We start from the raw sequence: 23775 nt of genomic DNA, 5'->3' as shown, positions 1-23775 counted from the left end.
CTTTTCCTGTAAACTCAACCCAAGATCGCTCTGAGAATTAATTAATATTTGCCAGCATTTAGCACAGTCCCTGGGAAATAGTAAGCATGAGAGAGAGATTAGTTGCCTTCTCTTATGCAACATTCGACTGTAAGTCAAGCCAACTCTTTTACCTTCACTTGCAAGCTTGCTGCTGCGACTCTCCTTTCTAGATCTTCCACCTGCTGAAGGAGACTCAAGTCCGTTTCCATCGCTTGTTCTTCCACTGACCAGTTCTCCACAATGTCTCGGGTGGCCTGGCTTTCTTCGTTCTCATTTAATTCAATAATAGCAACTATGTTTGGAAAGAAATCCATTTGAAAAATTCACTTTGTGAGGGTTTTTCCCCTCAGAGACTTCTTCCAGAATGCAAATACAATCCCAAGGGTGACTCAACACACACAGATGCATTTGTGTAATGTAGACAAGCCCACGGTTGAAAGTAGGATTTTTTTTCTTTTTTAAAGAAATGAAAAGCCTTATGTTTGGGGGCATTAAAACACTATAAAAAAAGCATTATCAATTTAAGGACTATAAATAGTTACCGTTTGTAAGGCAATTTAAGAAAAATGCCTATCAGTAACAAATTAAAAGATTAAGATACATAAAAACATCCTCTAGGCTGAAGGCAGGGATTGCAACCACGCAAGGGAGCGGAAGCTTATTTCAGGTACATACCATCCTTATTCTTGAGGCAAGCTTGAGTGATGTAATCCAGGTGCTTCTGAATTTGCTTTTGCAATGCCTTTTCTCTTATTCCTCTGAGATGAAGCCCTTTGAGTAGAGCTTTTAAGTCCTCTGGGTCAATAATTCTCCACCAACCAAACTGCATTTCTAAGTGAAAAGAAATATGGAGCTCTTTCACAAGCATTCAAAACAACAACACCTTCTTGTCGTGAATTGGGTGAAAGTTCCAGGGCAGACCATCAGTTGTACATTTGGTCATTCATGCACGTTTTGCTGCTTCTCGTTTATTGCATCCCCTCAGTGCACCCTCACGCATCTCACCCGTCCTTCTCTAGACTGCCTGCCTGCAGTCTTCCTAGTTCACTAGCCCTTCGGAACATTGTCCTTGGGAAAACGCTGCCCTACGGGTCTTGTGTGCTTGATTACTGTGGGGGGGGGGGGTGGTGCAGGCGTGGCTCAGGACCCGTCTATTGTTTGGCTAAAAAGTGAGCCCTCGGGGAGAGTGCAGAACCCAACCGAAAGGTTGAGTAAAAGCCACAGTCTTGGGAGTTCCACCAGCTGCAAGCTGAGCAGTGAGCTGGTCTCCTTGATGATGCTGACTTTGTTCCACCTTTACTTCTCACTCTCTCTGCTACCCCTGCCAGAGCAGTTGATCAAGGCAGCCAGGTTTCACAAACATTCTTAATATGAAAAGATGACGCAGTGCATATCACGACTTACTTCCAACATATAAGTCATTAAAGACTCAGTTATATTAATCCACAATAATAAAAATAAGTGACTACAATCCATCGCATGCACCTACCTTCTGGAATAGGTTTTGGACTAAGAAAATCAACTGGTCTTGCTACTTCAACAGCTGCAGGCTGAGTTGAAGTCACTTTCTCATTCTGTGGCACTGGAGATTCACTTTTACTTGAAGTAGCATTGGGAGTCAAGAATGAAGTACCATTTGCTTCTGATAATCCCAACCCTGATCCTAGACTAGATAAAGGTGATGATGTAAATGGAACATTAGGAGTAAGGACACCAGGAGGCCACCCACAAAACTGAAGTCCCATCATAGAGACGCCGCTTTTCATCTGCAAGAAACAAAACAGGAGAAAAGTAGAACAATGTAAAAGGTTTGGGAAAAAAATAGTTAGAACCTGGAATTATTTTTTTTAAGTTTTTGAACAAAAATTCATTTATATCACAGTTAGAGGAAAACTAGTTACAATAAAAACATTAAACTTAACGTTTTCCAGGAGGGTGGAGGGAAGGTGAGGGAGAAAGGGGGAAGAGATTTCAAGGATCTATATATAACCTCCTCGCTGGGGGACGGACACCAGAGAAGTGGGTGAAGGGAGACGTCGGATGGTATAAGATATGACAAAATAATAATAATTTACAAATTATCAAGGGTTCATGGGGGAGGGGGAAGGAGAGGAGGGATCAGAGAGGGGAAAAATGAGGAGCTGATACCAAGGGCTCATGTAGAAAGCAAATGTTTTGAGAATGATGAGGGAAACATATGTACAAATGTGCTTGACACAATGGATGGATGTATGGATTGTGACAAGAGTGTACAAGCCCCCAATAAAACGAGTAAAAAAAACCCCAAACAACTTTACGTTTCCATTTGCTCCCCTATCAAAATAATTTCCCTTCCAAATGTTCTATTATCACAGTAACAAGTTACAATAATTAAAGAAGCAAATGATTTGGCTCAGACCTACATTAGAAATCTGTAACTCTGATAAAGTTTGGCAACTGTAGTTTTCAAACTGGGACTCTCTTTAGTTTTCGAACTGTGACAAGGTTGATACTTTAATTATTCTACTGATTTCTCCTTGAATGAAGTCTTTGTGGGGTCAAATATTAAGTAAAGCAATATAAAAATGAATTAGTTAGTAATACAAACCTGAAGAGGTGATAAAGCAAATGGATTTAGGCCGCTAGGACTCTGAGAGGCAGGTGACCCCAGAAGAGGAGCTGGAGTGGGCGATGGTGACTTAGGCGGTGGCTGCGACTGAGGAGCCACTAAAGACGCTGTCGACGTCTCAGCGTGGATAAGTGAAGTGTCATCACAAGGCGTTCTTGGCAAGAGGCTAAACCACTGTCTGCTCTTTTCCGTCAGTGTTTTCAACAACTGGTCACTGGGGACAGGACTATAGAACTTCCCTGGCCCACTTGAACCAGCATTAAACAGATTGTTAGAGTCTGTCTTTTCCACGTTGCTTTGGGTTGGTGTTGGTTGAAGGCTGCCCAGTGAATGGTTTCCACTACTTTGATAAGACAGTGTACACCCATTAGCATTACCATTTGGCTTGGGGGTCATAGAATCTGACTCAGGCGGCATCTTAGCTACTTCTAAGAGTTTGCTTAATTTGGAAAAAGAGCCAGGTTTTTGAAGAAACAGATTTGTGTTATCTTTTTCTTTAACATCTTCCTTTTCTTTAAGTTCACTGTGACCTGCATTTAAACAATGTAAAGTGTCCCCAGGAGTCTCAAACACTTCTTCTTTTACCTGGATACTTTCAGCCTTTTTTAGTTTTTCTCTTTCTTTTGCAATTTCTTCTAGTCCTATAAACATCGAAAAGTACAATGCATTACTACTCTAAAACAAACAAACAAACAATCACTATATTTTATTACTATCAGATTACAGACATATATATTTTAAAGAACTTTCCTAGATTACCAACTACTCTCCCTTTTCTAAAATACATTATAATTTATATCTTGGGAAAATTAATGTACACTCATTGTAAACATTTTTGATATAATAAGTATCTAAATCCATACTATTCAGCAAAATCACCATATTTTGCTCAAATCCACTATAAGGGTTACAAAGTATTTGATTGAAAGTACCTAATATAATTTAGATAAGCAAACTTCTGTTGATAGATATTAGAAGAGCCCAGTTATACACTATTATAATCAATGTTATAAACTATACATTTCCTTGCATTTACATTTTTGTTTAGTTTTTTCCGAATTACAGCTTCAGGATAAACTTCTACACACAAACTTATGGGTTCCTAAGATATGTTTTCATATCTCAGAATTTTGGAAGTATACTGTCAAAGTAATACACTGTCACACTGCCCTCTAGAAAGTCTTAATTTATTTATACGCTCACACCAGACGTGTATTAGAGTACCTGCTAACTTATACCCTAAACAAAATGAATACTATTAATATTTTTCTGTTACAAATATTTAGGAGGAAATAATATAAATTAAAATAATTTACAGTGTTATTGATGTATAATTCATGTATCATACAATTCAATGGTTTAAACATATTAAAAATGAAATTGTTGACAACTTCAGTCTTTTCTTCTTTTATCCTGTTTTGTCTCAGGACAGTTGTGAAGATTTTGGTTTTCCTTCTAATAAGTTGTAATTCATATCGAAGACTCTTCCTCATCAGTTTTTGAAAAATTCCCCAAAAGCACAATTTGATGTTAACAAAATAAGGTTATTGTTATAAGAGCTATAAGAGCCCCCAATAAAATGATTTGTAAAAATAAAATAAGGTTAGATTAGCATTCATCTATTTAAAAGTTTAAATGCATGGTGAAAATAGGACTTTAGTAACATTATCACCAATTATTATTATATAGCAGAGATTAATGACAAAAACCAAAAGCAAGCCTGTTGCCATCCAGGTAAGTCCTTTAGAAAGATGCGCAGCCCTTCAGTCTGGCGGGCGGTCCTTGTCGACGAACAAGCAGTGTGGACGGTGACAGGTTTGTTTTCTAAATTGCCTAGATGATGGTAATGATTTTATAGGGACATCTTTCAACGTGTACATGTAAACGGGCGAACCTTGTGGCAGTTACGTCCTTTCATGTCAATCTGAAGCTTTATAAAAGTGTGGTGGTGGAGTCTGGTCTGTCAGTCAAGTGAAAGCCTGAAGGTGACCCCCTTGTGGGCGTGGCCCTCTCATAAGGAGGGCCCTGGGGATCTTCCACATCCCCTCTCTGCATTCACCTTCCGGCTGGTGAGTCACTCAGAGAGCTGTCACAACCATCACCATTGATCTGCCTCACTTTGCACCACTGGCCTGTGATTGTCCTGCATCCTGCATCATTGCATGTGACTGCATGAGTCTGAGGAAGGGCTTATGGACACATATTGGATTTATAGACTTGAGTTGGACTGGGCTGGGATGTTTTTCTCAAAATATAATTCTTTCTTGATATAAAGTTCCTTCTTGCGCATAAAGAAGTGTCACCGGATTTGTTTCTCTAGTCTACCTGGCCTACCACAAATATTAAATCTAACCTTAGGCTCAAATCTTTCTCTTGGAGAATTTTTCAAAAACTGGTAAGAAGAGATAAAGCATAGAGCTAACACTGTGTTTATTCCTTATCCATTTGTTGAGCAGTCATTCCTGCCAGTTAGCAGGTATTTATCCTTATTAGTCTTGACTCTCAGATACAGCATTCGCTTCTATTACACAGTCACGGTTGTACACACTTCCTCTGTCCTCATGCAAGGGAACTTCAAAAGGCTCAAGGAACAATGAATAGCCAGGGGAGATTCCCATGAACATTTTGAAGCCCTCTCACATGGATCACTTCAGGTCAACTGTAAGCTCTTTGTGGAAACTGGGAGGCTGATTGATTTATAATAAATATTTTCCATAGCGCCTACATGAGGTATAAAATAAAGGTTCATTTTAAACACATGATGGCTGAATCAGGAATAGATCTTTTTGAAATCTATATCTGTGATTTTGTAACTCTCAAAGCACTAAGAGTAATTAAGTGTGAGTAATTAAACACTTAGGATAAAATAACTTTTAAGAAAATGTTACTTCCATTCACCTTCTTTATTGTTCAGGGACCACAAAAATAGGATAAGGAGCAATTAATATTTATATAGCACTTTATAAGCTCCTCTTGATATTTAAGATGACCCCTTCCAGCAACCACAGAATCTATAAGAGCTAATTAAAATGCTTTTGTAGAGAGGGAAACTAGGATCCTGAGAGGTTAAATGGATGACCAGAATGGAAACTGGGGACTATTAACTCCAAATTCAATCAATGTCACTGAATCTGAGAGGATTAAAATTAAATAAATAAATAAATGTATTTCCTGTAGGCTATACTTACAAGCCTTATAAAGACAATTAATTCAGCGATTATTTCATGTGCCTGTGGTGTGTGGAGTACAAAGGAGGATTATAGAATATAATAAAATCTATTATAAAATATAAAAATTAAGGTAAAAAGGCGGATTACAGTGATTATAAAATCACTATACAAGTGATTTTGATAATATGAGGAGCTAGTGTATAATATCTGTGGGCCAAAATAAAGGCAAACTTGTGTGGCTTTGTAGGTGACTGCAGACAGTAACAATTTGTTCAAATTAAATGAGCAGGAGGAGGTTTTCATGAAAGAGCGAGGGTTTGCCCTGGATCCAGGAAGAGGGGGCAGTTCAGGTGGCTACAGAACAGGCAGCTTGCTGTTCTAATGGACAGGGCTTGGCAAAGCAGAGGATGCCAAGGCCTGGGGAGGAATGCAGATGTGCTTAGCAGCAGCGAGCCGGGCTGGCAGAGCTGGCTAAGGCATGTAGGAGAGCAGCTGAAAGATAGTGGGAGGACAGGGCCTGCAGGGCCAAGTCACAAGACAAACTTACAAAATCTAATCGGCGAATAAGAGAGTGCTTCGAGATTCTGGAGTCGGGCCGGGACAGAGTGCCAGCATGGAAAGGAAGGAAGGACGTGATTGTGTACAAAGAAGTCAAGGGCAATGGGAATTATCCATTTACATTCTGATAAAGAGTATATTTCAGTAGTGATGCAAACGGATGGATTTTAGACATGTTGAAGGAAAAGGCGAAACCCTGGATAATTTAAGACTATGTGTCCAGGTGACAGAGGATCGTCCAAGTGCAGGTGTGTAATTAGTCTGGGGTAGGCGCAGGTTTGTGCTTGTGAACAGCCATGATAATTACGAGCAGCCCTCATAGTCCTTCCTTGTGCTTGCCCTTTGCCACGGCGCCATCCTCCCAACTAACTAATCATTTTAATGGTCATCTTTACTATTTTTTAATACAAGTTTTTCATTTCATTTTATTCCAAACAAGCTTTTTCTCTGGAATTCTCTGGCTTGGTTTAAAGCATCATGTATTTTCTACTCACCACTAACTCATTACATTTCTTTCTGATTCCACTTTTCCCTACCTTGTATCAACTCTAGTTATAAGACAGCTCTGTCTTCCCATGCCCTCGGCCTGCTCTGCGTCGGGCTGCTAACCTTCAGGTCAGTGGGTCAAACCACCAGCTGCTCCTTTCTACTCCCACAAAAGTCGCAGTCTCGGAAACTCACAGCTCTACTTGGCCCTAGAGCAGCGCCTCTCAGCCTGCAGTGGCGACCCCTTTGGGGGGTTGAATGACCCTTCCACAGAGGTCACCTGATTCTTAACAGTAGCAAAGTTACAGTGATGAAGTAGCAAGGAAAATAATTTTAGTGTTGGGGGTCCACCACCACATAAGAACTGTATGAAAGAGTTGCGGCAAGAGGAAGGTTGAGAACCACTGCCCTGTAGGATCCCTATGAGTCAGAATTGACTCCATGGTCATGAGTTTCATTACCATCTGGGCTATTGGAATGGTGTCATCCTGGGCTTCTCCAACTTTTCTTATTCCAATCCCATTATACTTTGCTCCCAGGTGATTTATTTTAGGATAGCTCCGCTGCATCAAATAGTATCGACCTACAAAAAGGCCCCAATCGAGTGGTAGAGATGGCCAAGCGTTCCAGAACAAATGATTTTAGTTAAGGTCCACCATCGTTCCCTGCTTTGAGGCCTGCAGGCACTCTGCTTTCGATCTTTGGTGATGCTGACACTGTTTGAATTCTAAAGTTCTTCACGTGATTGGGCAGCAAGTGTACAAGACAGAGTCTCTTTGGAAACTAAAAGCTAAGAGTTCCCCAAACAAGTCAATCAGAACAAGTTCTTGTTTTGTTAGATATTTGGCTTCTGAATAGATTTTCACTTAAAAAAATGATTACACTGCTAAAAACACAAATATTTTAAATTAGCTACTTTATATAATTCTCTACTAGAATCCACACACAATATGATCAACAAATTCCCTTGCCCATTTGACTATAAACATATTCATGGCCCAGATTATATTTTCACTATCTCCCAACACCCTGTCAATGCCTGGGATGTGCTGTTTTGTTGATGTTGCTCGGTGCTGTCTGCTGAGGCAGTTCCAATGCACAGCACCCTGTCGCACAGAACCCTCACGGACTGTGCCGTCCTCACAATGCGGGAGCCACTGGGTCAGTTCTTCTGGCGAAGGATCCTCCTCTGTTTTCCTGACCTTCTGCTTTGCCAAGGATGTCGTCACTTTTCAGGGAAAAGGACACTGTGTGCTTTAAATAAGTGTGTGGCGCAGAATACCAAGGATTGTAGGGTAACAGAAACACAAGAAAAGCAGTTTAAAGGAAAAGGAAGTGACCACAAAGCTGAAACTTATCCCAGATTTTGAAGTGAATAAGGATTATGATAAGCATCTTTGACTCCTGTCTCACCAGCCAGGGACAGTGTCAGGATGCATGTTTCTTGCAAAGACTGAAGGATAAGGCACATGTGGGAAAGTCTGGCAAGCACTCACTCTGTCATCTAGTCCATACTGACTCAGCGATGATCCAGGACAGGGGGAACTGCCCGTGGGTTTCTTTGTCTAGTGGAGAGGCTGGTGCTTTCCACCTGCTGCCCACTGAGGAACCACCAAGGTCCTCTAAAAAAGGCAGCTTTCTTTTGTTATGTTAACGAGACCATAATGGATCTAAACCTTATCCCTTCTGTGTAGTGTTTTATTATAAAAGCAGAATGGATGTTGGGAAGAGACCATACTGAGGAACCACCTATAAACCAATAGACGTCAAGTAGCCTGGAGCTACCATCAAGGTATGACTCTCCCAGAGAGCCTATGACTGAACACAGACCTTCCAGTCTCCAAAGATGTTTACTTGTGTTTTCCTGCCTATGCAAAGGCATTCGACGGTGTGGATCATAATAAACTATGGATGACCTTGAGACAAATGAGAATTCCCCAACACTTCATGCTGCTCATGAGGAACTTATCACGGATCAAGCAGCAGTTGTACAAAGAGAACAAGGGACAAAACCTGATGTAAAATTCGCAAAGGGGCGTCAGGGTTGTCTGCTCTCACCAGACTTGCTCCATGTGCACACCGAGTCAGTCAACAGAGAAGCTGGTCTCTATGAAGAAGAAGAAGAGTGTGGCGCCGGCAGGGGAGGAGGCCTTCTCACCACACAGCGATGTGCAGATGGCACAAGCTTGCTTGCTCAAAGGGAGGAGGGACGGAAGCACTCGCTGATGAAGAGCAAGGATTGTAGCCTTCGCTATGGATTATGACTCAATGGAAAGATGACCAAAATCCTCACAACTGGACCATGAAAAATGGAGAAAAGATTGACGCTGTCAAGGATTTTGTCTCACTTGGATCGATGCGCTCAGGCATAGGAATAATTTTAAGGATGGCGCAGGACCATGCAGTGTTTTGGTCTGTTGTACATAGGATCGCAGTGGGTCATGGCTGTTTCGGTGGCACCTAACAACAGCCTCCACCACTGAGATCTATATGTCTCTGCCTTAAATTCACCGTGTGTGTGTGTGTGTGTGTGTGTGTGTGTTGTTGCTTTCCCCCCTGCTATGTAAGACAAAACCAAGACCATAATCTAGGCTTTACATTATCCATAAAGCAGGTTGGATCCTGGAAGCACAACACATATTAAAAAGGAAAAAGATTTTTGAAACTAGAAGTTTCTTATTTTACGCGCTAAGATAGCTCCTACCTTCACCACTCTCCAGGCCTTCTACAAAGACCCCCCCACACTGCGGAAGAATCCAGTACCGACGTCTGTAGCGATCCTGACCGCACATCATCGCACGCAAAGAGTGAGAGGCATCAAGGAGCTTCCGCCTGTACTGACTCTGTTGCTGTTGAAAGTGAGAGAAGTGATGTGTTTAGTATCCAAATATTAAACACTTGCTCTGTCTTTCGAGCAGACACATTTCAGTACAAGGCAAAGAGCAAAAAGGCTGCATATCACACGGCCAACTTCAGTTTCAGTAACAACGATAGAGAATATCTTTAGGGTCGTTGGAATATTTTTGTTGTCATGTACTGGAAGGATAAATTCTATTTTACTGGTTTCTTATTCTAAAGCTTATCATGTAAAACACAATCAAAGATTCTATTCAGCCAGAGGAAACTGGTTCAATTCTCCTGATTACAGCAAATATTCTTTGCATATGTAATTGATTGTACCTATCTCAGCCTATTTTTGTACTCAGGCTATAAACCTAGTTGACATGTGACCAAACTCTGGGCTAGTTCCATGAGGAACCTAACACTGATCTATAGAGACATCATAATATTACCTTCCGAATATTTTTAAAGCAAATTTTTGTTTTATAAAAAGTTCACCTGAAGTTTCACTAATTCTACTGATGTTTCAATGTTAATGAGAAGGAAATATTAATAGTTAATAAGTCCAATACAAAGAATATTAATAAAGATCCAAATGTAGAGTAAAACTTAAGATGCTCAAACTATTACCATGAAGTTGTCCTTGAATTTTCTAAGCAAGTTATTCATTCCAAGAAATAAAACTGTCTTTTCAATAATACTTTTAATTTTTATATAGTTGAAGAATAAAGGCCTTTTTCTTATAGGCTCTGAGTTCGGGATCATGTTTTAAGAAGTAAACTTTTTTATTTAGGTAATAAACGTATTGTGGCTTATTGTGAGAATGTTTCTGCAGCTCCTCATTTTTAATTGCCCACAAAAAGTTTGTTTTCACTTGGTAACCAGAAAATTAATCTCGTCCAAGGAGAATTCTTTTTAAACAATGCAAAAAACAAACAAACCACAAAAAAAGTAAAATCTAACCCCCCAAGATGCTTACTTTACTCAGTTTTTCAATCTGTTTTTCTAGTTCTTCAACACTTGCTGCTTGATCACCTTCATCCTATGCATAACACAGTACAACATCATATACATTTTTTTAAACATTTTAGTCAATCAGCAAATACTTAATAAAAGCCTCTTGTGAAAAATAAGTTTAATAATCTAGTAAGGAGAGCCAAAAAAAACATTACACAACACAAATGCAAACAGCTGGAAGGTGGAAGAACCGCCAGAAGAGTGGAAATGAAGGGTTATGAAGTTCTAGGAAAGTTGAGATTCTTTCTCATTGGAATCTACACCAAGAGTGTCTGTATGGAAGAGGTCATGTTTCGGTTAGTGTAGGAGCAGACTTAAAATGAACTCTGAGAAAGGAATACATGTCAAGGTCTCTGAATGCGGACACGTGGGTGCTGAATTCTCTGAACGCAGGGAGCTTCTGAGTAACAGAGTGCATTGACGGGGCAGGGAGTCGAAGCTCATTTCCTTCTCCAAGTAAGACAAGACCATCAACATATCCCAGTCGAGGAAAGAACTGACAGCTCAGTCCCAGGAATCGGAGATGCTAAAGGTCTGCCAACTAAGATAAAGTTAACATTTTGTCTCCTGTCTCCCCAGGAAATGCTGAAAGGCAGCATGTCGCAGGTGTTCGGCAGTACTCCCTAGTTTGGGCTTTGTCTTCTCCTCCAGACTACAGACAAGTTAGTTAGAGTACTACTGCTGCTTTGTTTGCCTTCAAAGAAATTGTCAGCAAGTCCTTTGTGAGAGAACTTGTGGAAGAGAGGATACATGACAAGCACTGTATATTAACCTGCCTTGACTAAAGTTCCGGGCCCTGGAATCCCTGGACTCCAGCAGCCCCCTACGCCCCAATTTTGTCTTATTTTTTCATCTTTTATCTATCTTTCTCAATTGCGACCATGCCCCTCTGGACCCGGGTTCAATTTGTGAGAGAGCTGATTTCTCGCCTCACAAGTGAGGTGCTCAAGACTGGTTAGGATTTTCAGAAAAGAGAGCAGGGCATTGCAGAGAAAGTTTACTATCCCGTGACATGAAAAATACATGATAAGGTGGGAGATGAGGCAAAAATGAATTTCATACTAGATGGTGAATACTTGGCAATAGACAGTATGAACCTCTAAGGGGAGTGAAATATCAAAACCATGGTTCGTTAATCTGCCAATGTTACACAATGGCCTGGCACGGGGAAAGGAGTAAAATGGCAAGGCTAGCTACTGGCCTGTGCAATGATTCCAGACGGAGGGACTATGGACTTCAGAGAAGGGGAAGCAGAAAAGGGCAAGTGGGCATGAGAGATCACATACAGTCATTACATTCCAGAATCGGAAGGGACCATTAAATACAGATTCCATACAGTATTACATATGGTGATTACAAGTGACCATTCTGGGAAATCATGGAAAGCGACAAGGAGATGGATGGATGGATGGATGGATGGATGGATGGATGGATGGATGGACGGATGATTTAAGATTTTAAACCCAGGAGAGACTGGAAAAATACTGGTGCCATTAAGTGAAGGAGTCGTTTCAGAATGCAGAAGATTTATACTTTGAATACACAGAACTTTCAGAGGGAAAATCTGTATGATATGCGCTATTAATTTATAAAAACATGAGATAGACATCACATAGGTCAGTTTCAAATAAAGATATTAAAGCCAGTGTCAAGGCTGACATTTAAAATCAAAATCAAAGTGTGACTTCAAATTCCTTGTTGTTTTCAACGTACTGCGCAATCTTTTGGCCAACTGATAAAACTCAAGCTATCATTTCGTTACCTCATCTTCACAGGCATCTGCCTTCTTTCCTTTTTTGTCCTCTTTGTCGTCCTCATCCTCATCATCTTCATCAGCTTGGTCATCACTGTCATCGTCGTCGTCATCATCGTAATCACTGTCTCCTCCCTTCCTTCTTCGCTTGCGCCCCGGCGTGGGCGTGCCCAAGGGATGGTGATCTTCTCCAAGATCAATGCCACCCGAAGCATCTCTTTTACCTGTTTTCTTAGCATGAATGATTCTGAGCCTATACAGATGACAAAACACACGATTGGTGGGGTGGGGGGTGGGGGTGGGGCCTTCTCTATACTCTTCTTCATGGGTAGAACATGAAGTTTAAGCAAAAATACCTGTGATTTTTTTCACATTAAGTAATAAGTTAACTAACTTATTACAAAACAAATTAGAGTTAAGAAAATCTGAGAAATGCTTCTACAAAGTATAGAACCTAAGAACTTTCAAAAGTATGCTATGTATCTCTTTGGAATCAATCCACATCTAAAAAATACAACTTAGAAAGCTGAAAAGATTATCTCTAAAAATGGCTATGTGATAATTTCTAATCCCATACTATCAGATTTAATGTATTTCAATTCAGATTATTGTTAAAAAAACTATCCTCTTAGCATAGAGGTCGAGTAATTTCAGCATTATATTTCCTGGCAGGAAGCTAATTAAGTTTTAATGTTGAATAAGTTTGGCTATATTACACTCTCTTCAGAAGCAAACTTTAATTAGAAAGCAATTACGAAAAAAATGGTGATTTCAAGCAGATCTTATTCATGACAAAAAACAATACAATAGCAACAAAAGTCTTTAAAAATGTGACGGCTTGACTTCTTTGAAAGAAGATAAACTGACTTCCTTGCAACCAAAGTTGAAGTACATACACTCAATGAGCCTCATGAAACCTCTGCCCACTGTAAAGTCTGGTCATGATCTTTATTCACCTCATATTCTAATTACCTTTTCTAATTTTTACATAAAATAAAGTTGAATTTCTGGTTTTATGATTTGAAGGTTTTACTTGACCAAAGAAGAACAAGTATGGATAATTAAAAAACACCAACTTACTTGCGAAGTTTACCTTCTACCATCCACTTATCTCTCCTCAAGTTTGACATATAGTCAATGTTCTTGTCGATTTCACTGCCAATGCACAAATTTATTAAAAGACAGATTAATCACAAATTAAGCCAATACAGCTTTGCAATTTAAATGGTTCAATTAATCTTGTGTGTATGTTACGCACGTACATATATGTATGCACATATATACACACATGCATATATGTATGCATGTACATATGTGTACCCATATAGTCAACGTTATACTTCTTCAGTCTGTGTGACATCGGTAGTATGAACACATCCACTGTCATTCTCTAACTTAGAGCAACAAAGGAATCACTCACCAGCCTTACAGCATTCTCAGTTTTGGTTTCCACATACCTACGAGCTGAGAACTTCCAAAACCATAGCAGTAAAGCAGAACATACAGGAGACAGTTACATAAATGCACATAAATTGCCAAACGAGAACTTCAAATAGTGTGACCCATGGAGATGGTGCTAGTCAAATAGAGGGACATCTTCCTTATAAGGAAGGACCTACACGAGCGTTTTACTTTGAAAGTGTACGTGTGGCTTTATTTAAACACTTGCAACTCATCACTACCCTTCATGGTCAAGCTCATGTTTAATACACTTCTATGTTCAAGAAATTATAAAATGTAAATACTAGCACACTCTGTGGAGTGATTCCCAATAAATAGCAAAACAAATGAAAAGTCTTATTAATACAATATCATAGCTAAGATACAAAAAAAGAAAAAGTATACTGCTCAGTAAGGCTAACAATCCCTGCCTCTACATTTTAATTAACCTTTGTCCTTGAAAGACATAATTAACTGAAAGACAAAGAAAGCAAGAGGAATGTGAACACGGATTAGCTCATCAAATCTTAAAATTTGAGAATATAGGACTTAGAGTCCTAAATAAGCATTTTTTTAAAAAGTGCCAATTAACACATTGATCCACTAATAACCTAAACCTGTATTAGCATATAATAAAGCTGAAGGTGGCTAGCTGGGTCGATGGAGAACTACGAGGGAAAATCAGATCTATCTATCTGTCCTCAAAAGATTTCAAGAGAAGTAAAATTCTGGATTCCGTAATGGTTAATTCTAGCACCACGAAGGGAAAAAACACAAACTTTCAGTATACAGAGAATAAAATCATTAAAGAAACAAGACAGATTACACCAAGACTACAGAATGATCCCATTTTTCTTTTCAAAAGACTGCAAAGGAATACACACGGATATTTCTGGGTACTGAAATTAAGTGTGATTCTAATGTTTTTTCTGTGTGCTATTCTGTAACTTGTATATTTTCTATAAGTGATTTGTTTAACTCTGTGACTGGAACAATTGAAATGAGAAAGGATCTCCGCTCACCTCACCACACTCTTGCTGCATGCGAGCTCATTGATCAGGAAAGCCAGGACAGAGGCTTTCTGTGCTGGAGTGTGAGCCTGAAAAGCTTTCGTCTTCAGGCTTTCGGTAAGCTCAGTTTGCCCACAGTGGGCTTCCATAAAAATCTGCAAAATCTCAGAAACATTGTCTCGATTCACACCGACATTCAGCAAATGCTCTCCAAGAGCTGTTTTGGCCTATAAAAAATGTGATGGCTTTAATCAACGTTGATCATAACCCTTCAATTGTAACATAAAACAGTGAGACCTACAAACAGTGGTACCATGGAATATGTATTACTGACAAGGACTCTAGTCACATTTTTGATGAAGTGAAGATTAAAACAGGCAACAGGTGGCACTCCGATCCTTCTATGTGGGGTTCTTTCTTTGAAGCCTGGGTAAAAACTCAGGTAGAGAGAAAAGGGCGTATACCCATGTGCGGCAGAAGTTATGAATCATTTCTCAGACCCTCTCTGGCAAGAGACTCTATCCCCAAGCTTTGCCCAGGATGGGGAGGTTCAAAAGCACTACCCTAAAGCGGTGTTTTCTGCCTTGACGGTACCGTATCTTTGGTTGCCTGGTCCACTGAATGGATGGGGAAATAGAAAACCAAACCAAACCAAAGCAACCCTAAGCGAGTCCGATGCCCTTTCCTCTACAATATGATCTATAGCAAAGCTGACTGGCATGGTCTGTTAACTGGAAGGAAGATGAATTAGAATATGCCAAGAATCTAATGAGCCGAGTCTGTAGGTGCTGCGACTGGCTTCAGTAACCCTGAAAGAACGACGCATGATCTCAGAAGGCGCACACCAGTTTTAACGGGCTTATGGATTAAGAATCCTCTGGGTTTGTTACCTGCCCATCGCATAGGTCCTGTGTGTAAAGGGAGAGAAGCAGGTTCCTCAGGCCCTGAATCAGGTTTTCCCTAAGTTTGTAGCAAATGTAACCAGAAGCAAATATACATTTAACTTTGTGAAACATTAAGTGGAAAAAACTGGCGCCATCTACACAATCTTTCGCTAATACGCTACAGCTAGGTATCAATGCACTGATAGGAAGAGTGGTTAAGATTCATTAAAAAAAAATTTTTTTTTTACCTTGTATCCTGTCATTAGACCTGGATCACATACGGCAGCTGAGAGGAGCCTTACAAGCAAGTCTTGTACTTCGCCCATGCTGTCCCCCATATTTAGCAATCCCTCTTGAAGAACAGTCAGGCTTGGAACATCAATGTGCACATCAAAGCCCAAAACTTTACCAAAGTTTCGTAAGAACTGCACCACCATGAGACAGTCTGAAAATGTACTTCCCGAGAGAACAAGTCCTGGAATACGGGGCAGCTCTGGCAAAGGCTGCGAATGAAATAAATGCACAGATACATAAAAATCATTAAAAATGGAGAACTTCACAGAAGCACCCTTTCCTAAATTACAACAAGCTGACCTCCTCCTTTCTCTTTTACCAGTGGCTTTCTCTCTGGGTGGCAAACTCCCCGGAGGAATTTCTGCTACCCCCACAGTGCTGAACACAAGCAACCATTCCATAAATGCCGAAGGAAACCAATAGAAAAGGGCACTCATTTTAATTTGCTCACATATTGCTAAAACATATCACATAATTGAAGCAAAAATTAAGTCACATAAAAGAAATAACCAGTTCAACACTACTTTACCATGAACCTGCAAATTGTGCCCAGCTTTCTTCTACTGAGATTGGTTTGTAGTTCACACCTTTCTTGTCGCTCAGAAACGAACACTGTGCATCTGTGAACTGTGGCATCGGAGAGAGTGATGCACGTAAGTGACTGTGCCAGCCCACTCAGAACCCGCGGTCCTGCACATGAATTGGTCATAAAGCAGTCCATCGCCTCAGGGGTCTCTGCATTTAGGGTAACACTTATAATGAGTTTCCATATGACCTTAAGTATGTTCACCTCTCGAGTATGTTCACTAAACTGCAGTGCAGTTTGCCACAGATAGTTTTAAAACACAGTGACTGGGTCATCTAAATTTAAAACATTTTTGCCTATGCATAGGACTCAATACAAGTACTTTAAATTCTGACTGAAAAAAATGTGACGTGTGAATATTTCTATTTGCCTGAATTAGTGGTTGCTCAAATATATTCTATAGCCTTCCAACTACTGAAATAATGATCTAAAACCTTTTTCCTCCCTAATAACATTATATAGACCACAGAACTATATATAACAGCTGACAGTATACAAATGTTTCATTTGAAAATTTAGATATTTTTCTTTCTGAAATATCAGCCATAAAAATTTCCATGTCATTCTAACACTAAGAAAAGTATGTTTTTAGAGTTAAATCCTTGTTATTTATATATTTACAGTGTGTGATTTAAATCAATTTTTAAAAAGATGCAAGAAAATCAAGCTTTCTTAAAAATATAACCAAACCCACGGCCACCGAGTCAATTCTCATGCACAGCAACCATGTAGGACAGACCAGCTGCCCCTGGGGCTCCGAGACGGGCTTCTCATGGAAGCAGAGCTCCTCTCTTTCCCCCTTGGCACGGCCGGTGTTTGCTCCCTTGGCGTGGCACTTGGGATAAGCCCTGAATGCCAACCACAGGCCACGGACAAAGGAGACGTTGCCTGCTCCTGTAAAGACGGCACCGTTGACTCATAGACTACAATAAACTCAGAATTCACTCCATGGAAGTTGAGTTTGTTTTTTCTTTTTTTATATCAAGCATTTTATTGGGGGCTCTTACAGCCCTTATAACAACCCATATAGGTTTTTTTTTAATGACGTTATTAAGTGTGTTTATATATAAATAGACGATCTCTGGGTATAGTCATCCAGTTTACATACAAGCCATAGTTACAAACTAGCCCTTGTAAAACCTACTGCATTAAAAATTTGAGGTATGTAATAACAATAGATGCTACTTTCTGACAGGCATTAAAATTAGTATTATAATTACTGTAAACATATTTTAGTGTATCTAGCAGTTTTTTTTAATGAATAGAAAGGTATTCATATTCAGACAAATATTTAACTGATGTTATGTATAAACTGTACCAAATTGCTCTGGTGTATATATACATTCAACTTAAAGTCATATTTACCTATATACTCGAGTATAAGCTGAGTTTTTCAGCACATTTTAATGCAGTTTTTGTGGTTAAATTAGGTACCTCAGCTGATATTTGGGTCGGATTATACTCGAGTATATAAGGTAGTTTTAATTAAAAGCATTTATGTTGTGTAACTAAATAGAATATTAATATAATTCAATTCCTACTAGGATATTAATTTTGTTCTAAGCACCTTAGAAAAGAGCTTATTAAAATCAAGGGCAATCCTTCTTTCATGTTAATGAGATGAATATGGTATATAAGTGAATATGGATATGAGTAATCAGGAATATTAAATTATTGAAATAATTTTCTCAAAACCCCATCTTCTCAAAATAGTAAATTTTTACTCAAAGAATGTGAAATCACGCTAGTTGCCACGTTCAGTTTGATCTTTCTAAATTTCGACTTTTCGGTATTTTAGTAATCTTCCATGTAGTGAAGTGCTCTGGAGGAGAAAGTACACAAGTGGTACTTTAATTGTACATGACTTCTTGGTTCTCAGAATTGGTAAACCGAAGGAGTCTTTGAGTTTAACAAACTGGATCTAAATGGCCGATTATGAGGTATGTAATTTGGGGCAAGTTCCTTAAACTCTGTTTTTCACTGTCTCTTCCGGAGTGTGGTAAGCAGCAGATGAGCGAATCCATGTGAAACACTGCCTCGTATTTGACAGGTGGTCAACATGCTCAGAAAAAGGTCAGCTCCTATTGGTAGAGTGCTGACCGAGGCTACAGATTCCCGATTTCCCGAGATCTTCAAACATGTGTGGGGTGAGGGAGGGCGAGGAAGACGCGCCTGGAGGCCTGGGATGAACCAAATGAAACACGGGCAGGCCATCTACCGCGCCACTTCTCTGCACGTTTAGGAGGGTGTTTAACTAAATCAGAAAGGCTTGTTAGTGTTCCACTTTTATATTCAGAATCGCCACAACACAAAACAGGACTTCCAGACAGGTTTCCTGGTGACCATGTAGGGAAGGCGTATCGACCCAGACTTGGAAGCCCACGGCTCTGGTTAAAGACAGGAAGCGTTCATACTGGCACTCCTGGCAAAAGAAGCGGGCAAACACAGGAGCATTAGGAAAGAGCAGGGATGTGGGCGGCGTGCGATATGGGTTACCTTTTGGTCTGCTAAGCACATGTCTTCAGTAGGCTTCTTGAGTTCTTTCGCCATTTCTAGTTCTAATCTTCTTTGCTCTAGTTTCCGTTCCTTATTTAATCTCTTCTCATCACGCTTTTCTTGCTTCAATCGTTCTTTTTCCTTAAAAAGAAAATTATAGCCACAGATTCTCCTTTATCATTGTATACACTTGAAGGACACTCCAGCTAAAACGTAAAAAGTGATCAAAGTGCCACTCCTTCTGTGAACAGAGTGTACACAGCAGGTTTAGGAAGAAATCTGGAATTATGTAGAAACAACTATTTATTTTGCTTTACACTATTTTCACTCCCTGAATGTCAAACTCATCTATGACTATACATATATGTATGTTTAATTGCAATACTAGGCTCAATGCAGATCACTTTGTTATTTTAAAATGTATCCATACCATTTGCATATTTGTAATGTGGGAAAAAAATACAATTTTAATAAAAATAGGTACAAGCAGTCCCCAGCTTACCAATAATATCTGTTCCTAAATGTATTTTTAAGGCTAGATTTGTAGGTAAGTCAGAATAGAGACATCTGGTTCACTGGATTGCAAGGAAAGGCTTCAAGCCTGTGCGCCAATTTAACAGCTCCTCCTGCGGTTAACATGGCATTCACGGACAGGTAGGCGTGGTCTCTAAGGCCTGCAACTGGACGCTCGCTAGCTCACAACCTGGGGACTGCTTGTACGCGATAAAAATGCACACACACGGACGGGCAAGTTCATATGTAAAAAAGGAAGCTAACTGGTATGAACATAAAATTTTGTGTAGCTGCAGGAGGCAAAGCGGAATTCACAGTAGGAAGCAGAAGCAACACATTTGGATTTGCAAAAGCAGTTCTTTCAAAGTGCATTAGCCAGTCTTAAATCAGCAGCTGTGATGAATTCAAAATATTTATTATTTACCACCATAAATAACAGTTCTGAAGGCAATTCCAAGACATTAAAGAAAATATTTAGGGTAATGGCAACAATATGAAAGTAACTTCGTTCTCTCCCCGCTGCAAGGGACGGCATTCTATACACTCAGGACAGCAGGGACTTTCTGTTTGAAAACCAATACCTTTTACTGCCTTATCATACCTCACACAAAAATAGCAACAGAATCAGGCAATTCTTACCCATAATCCCCACACACCCTAGACATTACTGATGGGTTTATTTTTTAAGGCCTACCTTTGGTCAGGGTCTTGGCGTAATTAAAAATCTTTCAATTTCCTATCAGAATAAGTCAAATTCCTTACTTTTTAATTTGGATTTTTAAATTTTCATACTTTGTTGCCCACACCTGGCTCAGCCAATTAATTGCTATTCCTAATGCACTATCTCTCATCCTTTGACTTCCTGATATTGGAGGTCATTTCAATCTTAATTAAGCACTACCACCTCCTCATTCTTACCAAATCATCGTTTTCATAATTTTCCAACATCCACTCATATCCCACCCTAATAACACTGTCAACTGCTCACGACAGGAATTATGACATCATTCTATTTTTACAGCGGTATTACATTAGCTAGCCTGGTGCGGAAAGTTCAACAAGTGGAGTAGCGCTGTTTTACTGTTACACTCCACACTTGACGGCGGAGGCTGGGAGGAAAACAAACAAAACACCTGGACACCAAGAACACTTCTTTCTTTCTGTAGTTGCAGCTGTGGAAGTCAGCATTCCTTGTTTTAATTCCCATCTGGGGCAGGCATTGGAGGAAGAGCTTTTCACATTGGTAAACCCATCGATAGAACTCATATCGTGGCGAAGTAGCCACATGGCATCTGGAAACCGTACACCCTAGCTTGTCGTGCATTCCTTCCAAAAATCGGGACTTTCTAAAACACTGTGGGACGCAGGAAAAATGGTTAGAAATCGGACCTGTCGACATCTGGTCCCCTTAGTTAGTAGCCACAGGGAAGGAAAGAACTCCTGACTTCCTTTGCTGGTCGGAGGCTGGGCTAGAAAGTTCGTGAGCAGGGAAGGGCTGCTGTCTAGACTGGACTGCAGGGCTAATTATCTGAAATGTAAACTGTCTCACCTGATAGGAAGTTTAAGAAGTAAAAGAAAGTTAGCCAGAAGAGAAGAAACATGGAAAGGCTAAGAGTGCCTCTAGAAACACTCCCACTCCGATTTGCATCTCCATTCCACTGACAAGACTCACTCTCATCAAGTTGATTTCAGCGCCCAGTGACATAGGAGCCCTGGTGACATAGGTTACACATCGTGCTGGGATCTGCAAGGGTGGGCGCAGAAAGATCGGGCTTTCTACTCCAGTACAGTCTCAGAACCCCACAGGGGAAGTTCTACCCTGTCCTATGGGGTCACTCTGAGTTGGCAGTGACTGGATAGCTGGGAGGACAGAGCAGAAACTGCCTGTGAGTGTCCGAGACTGTAATTTTTTATGGGAGTAGAAAGCTGCCTTTCTCCCACAAGGCAGGTGGTGGGTTTAAACTGCCAACCTTGAAGCAGTGCCCAATGTATAATTCACAACACCATGCATGCTCCTTGTAAGATTTGAGATATTTAAACATAAAGAATTAGGAGGTGATAAAAGTCTAATCTCTTGAAATTGTCTTCAATTTCTTCCCTTTTTTCTGTTAAAAAGTTCGACTGCAGTGGGCAAGCGAAGAACATGTGAAGGAAAAGAGAAAAGGCAGAAAATCTTACCTTAATTTTTTTCTCCCCAGTCCACCCATCTTTCTCTTGGACCTACTCTCCAGGGGGATGACAAGGGCATGGGGAAACAATCTTGGGGAAACTGCATGTAGTGGCCAAGTACACACCAACTCTCTCTGAATTCTCAATCAACGCTCAGTCTTTCATTTTCTCAATATTTATTGTTGCTTTTCTCATTTAGAATTCCTCATGTCCTCACCTCTGCCTTTCATACTTTCCTTACCCTAGCACATGGGGAGGGGGCGGCGGGTGGGGTTACCGGATGACTATGCTAACATTGTTCTTAAAAAGAAATTTATTTTAGATGTAAAGAAATGGGCTGACAAATTTTATATCAACACATTTCTCCACAGATTGGAACGTAATTCTCTCAAATAGGAAGATGTCTGATGTACAATCAAGTGTGCTTCACTAAGAGTTACTAATTCTTAGCTAAGGTTATGCACGCATTCAGCAAACATTTACTGAGAGCCCACTACATGCCGGAGGAATCCTGATGGCACTGTGGGGGTAAATGTTGGACGTTTACACTGACCGCAAGGTTGGTGGTTCAAACCCCCATTTAGTGGAATAAAAAAGTCTGATCGCTTTGGAAGCATGGTATTGGGTGGGAATCAAGTCACTGGCTTTACTGTACAGCAGGATGCATCCTTTTGAACTATCATTGGAAACCAACTTCAAGGAGCTTACTGAACGCAGGTGATGACAATGCAAATCAGCCATGACTGCTGTAGTCATAAAACATGATGGACACCAACTGGGGGGAGGGGGGCAGCACAGCTGTCTTGTAGAGGTGAAGTAGCCTGGATTTTGAATAAAAAGAAACGCTCCTCAAGCCCTTTGGGCCTTTCTTTACTGATCAGTCTTCATTTCAATTACCCTAGTACATCAGCAGCCTGACAGCTACAGGAGGAAATGGCGGCAGAGAGGAGATAGAGAAGAGTAGGGAACTTTCTAGGCATTAATTGAAAAACTGCTAGTAATTTCAAGCAACAAATGTAAGCTGCAGGTTGGCCATTCCAATATGAGATCCAGGGGTCAGGTCACAAGCCTTTTTATAAGCTCAAATTATTATTGGTTTTTATATTGCCCCTGAATCTCTGGGTTGCTTATTCATTCAGATATTCGGGGAGGGCGAACGATAAGGAAGTTATACTATGAGATTACTGAACATCAGAAAAAGGTCCTGTTCCCTTCATCAGTGATAAACAAAGAGCAGTTTGTGCATCTAAGTGACAATGACCCAGGGTCACTGCAAGCTGGAAGTGACGGATGGCGATGGTCTCGCTGATGTGAAACACGCGCACTGCACAAGCAACGTCCCGTGATCCAGTGCAGACTTGCAGACGGCCAGGGGAAGCCGGAGGTGGTAGTACTAATATGTCTTCCAGCAAGCAAACAAAAGCAGCACATCACTAGAGGAAACAACTGCTTTCTCAGAATTGCATGCTGCGCTAAAATCTTTTCCAAATAAGGGAAGATTTAACGTATTGGCTCCTCACCAGGATGACTAATTAGGGAAAACAATAGAAAATTAATATATTACTTGTTTGTTACCGATTCCAAAGTAGTTGCTCTAAAATTTTCTACTCACCCAGAATTTTTAAATGATGTTCACAAGAGCCATTTTAAATAACTGAGACTATTTTATTATTCACTAAAAACTGTTTTAATTACCACTTCTTTTCGAAAGAGAGAAAGGGCGATTTTAATTGCACCAATTTCTCACCTGTGGCAAGTCTAAAGGTACATATATACCCTTGGCAGATGCATGGATAATTGAGGTAGGGTGTATCTAATGTCATGAGATAAACATAGCTCATATCTTGAAGAATCATTTTTACCTCATGATATGCAAATATTTCATTAAAAACCCAAACCAATATGAATTGCCCTGAAGTCAATTCTGGC

The 23775-nt window shown here is 40.1% G+C and overlaps 1 protein-coding gene across 10 annotated transcripts in view; it reads right to left on the bottom strand.

Annotated features, from left to right (window-relative positions):
- BAZ2B (bromodomain adjacent to zinc finger domain 2B) overlaps positions 1-23775 on the bottom strand; it is a 388953-nt gene that overhangs the window by 16367 nt on the left and 348811 nt on the right. For all 10 annotated transcript variants that reach the window (XM_075529673.1, XM_075529679.1, XM_075529678.1 and 7 more), the window contains 11 exons: positions 19165-19305; positions 16037-16291; positions 14917-15131; positions 13535-13609; positions 12464-12707; positions 10664-10726; positions 9548-9692; positions 2609-3270; positions 1511-1787; positions 697-852; positions 153-313 (listed from right to left, as the gene is read on the bottom strand). In XM_075529673.1, the coding sequence (XP_075385788.1) occupies positions 153-313; positions 697-852; positions 1511-1787; positions 2609-3270; positions 9548-9692; positions 10664-10726; positions 12464-12707; positions 13535-13609; positions 14917-15131; positions 16037-16291; positions 19165-19305 (2394 nt within the window). The remainder of the gene's footprint in view (positions 1-152; positions 314-696; positions 853-1510; positions 1788-2608; positions 3271-9547; positions 9693-10663; positions 10727-12463; positions 12708-13534; positions 13610-14916; positions 15132-16036; positions 16292-19164; positions 19306-23775) is intronic.

This window comes from Tenrec ecaudatus, chromosome 13, assembly GCF_050624435.1.
Source record: "Tenrec ecaudatus isolate mTenEca1 chromosome 13, mTenEca1.hap1, whole genome shotgun sequence".
NCBI lineage: Eukaryota > Metazoa > Chordata > Mammalia > Afrosoricida > Tenrecidae > Tenrec > Tenrec ecaudatus.
Note: the sequence above shows the minus strand (reverse complement) of the source record. Positions and strands in the feature narration are given on the sequence as shown.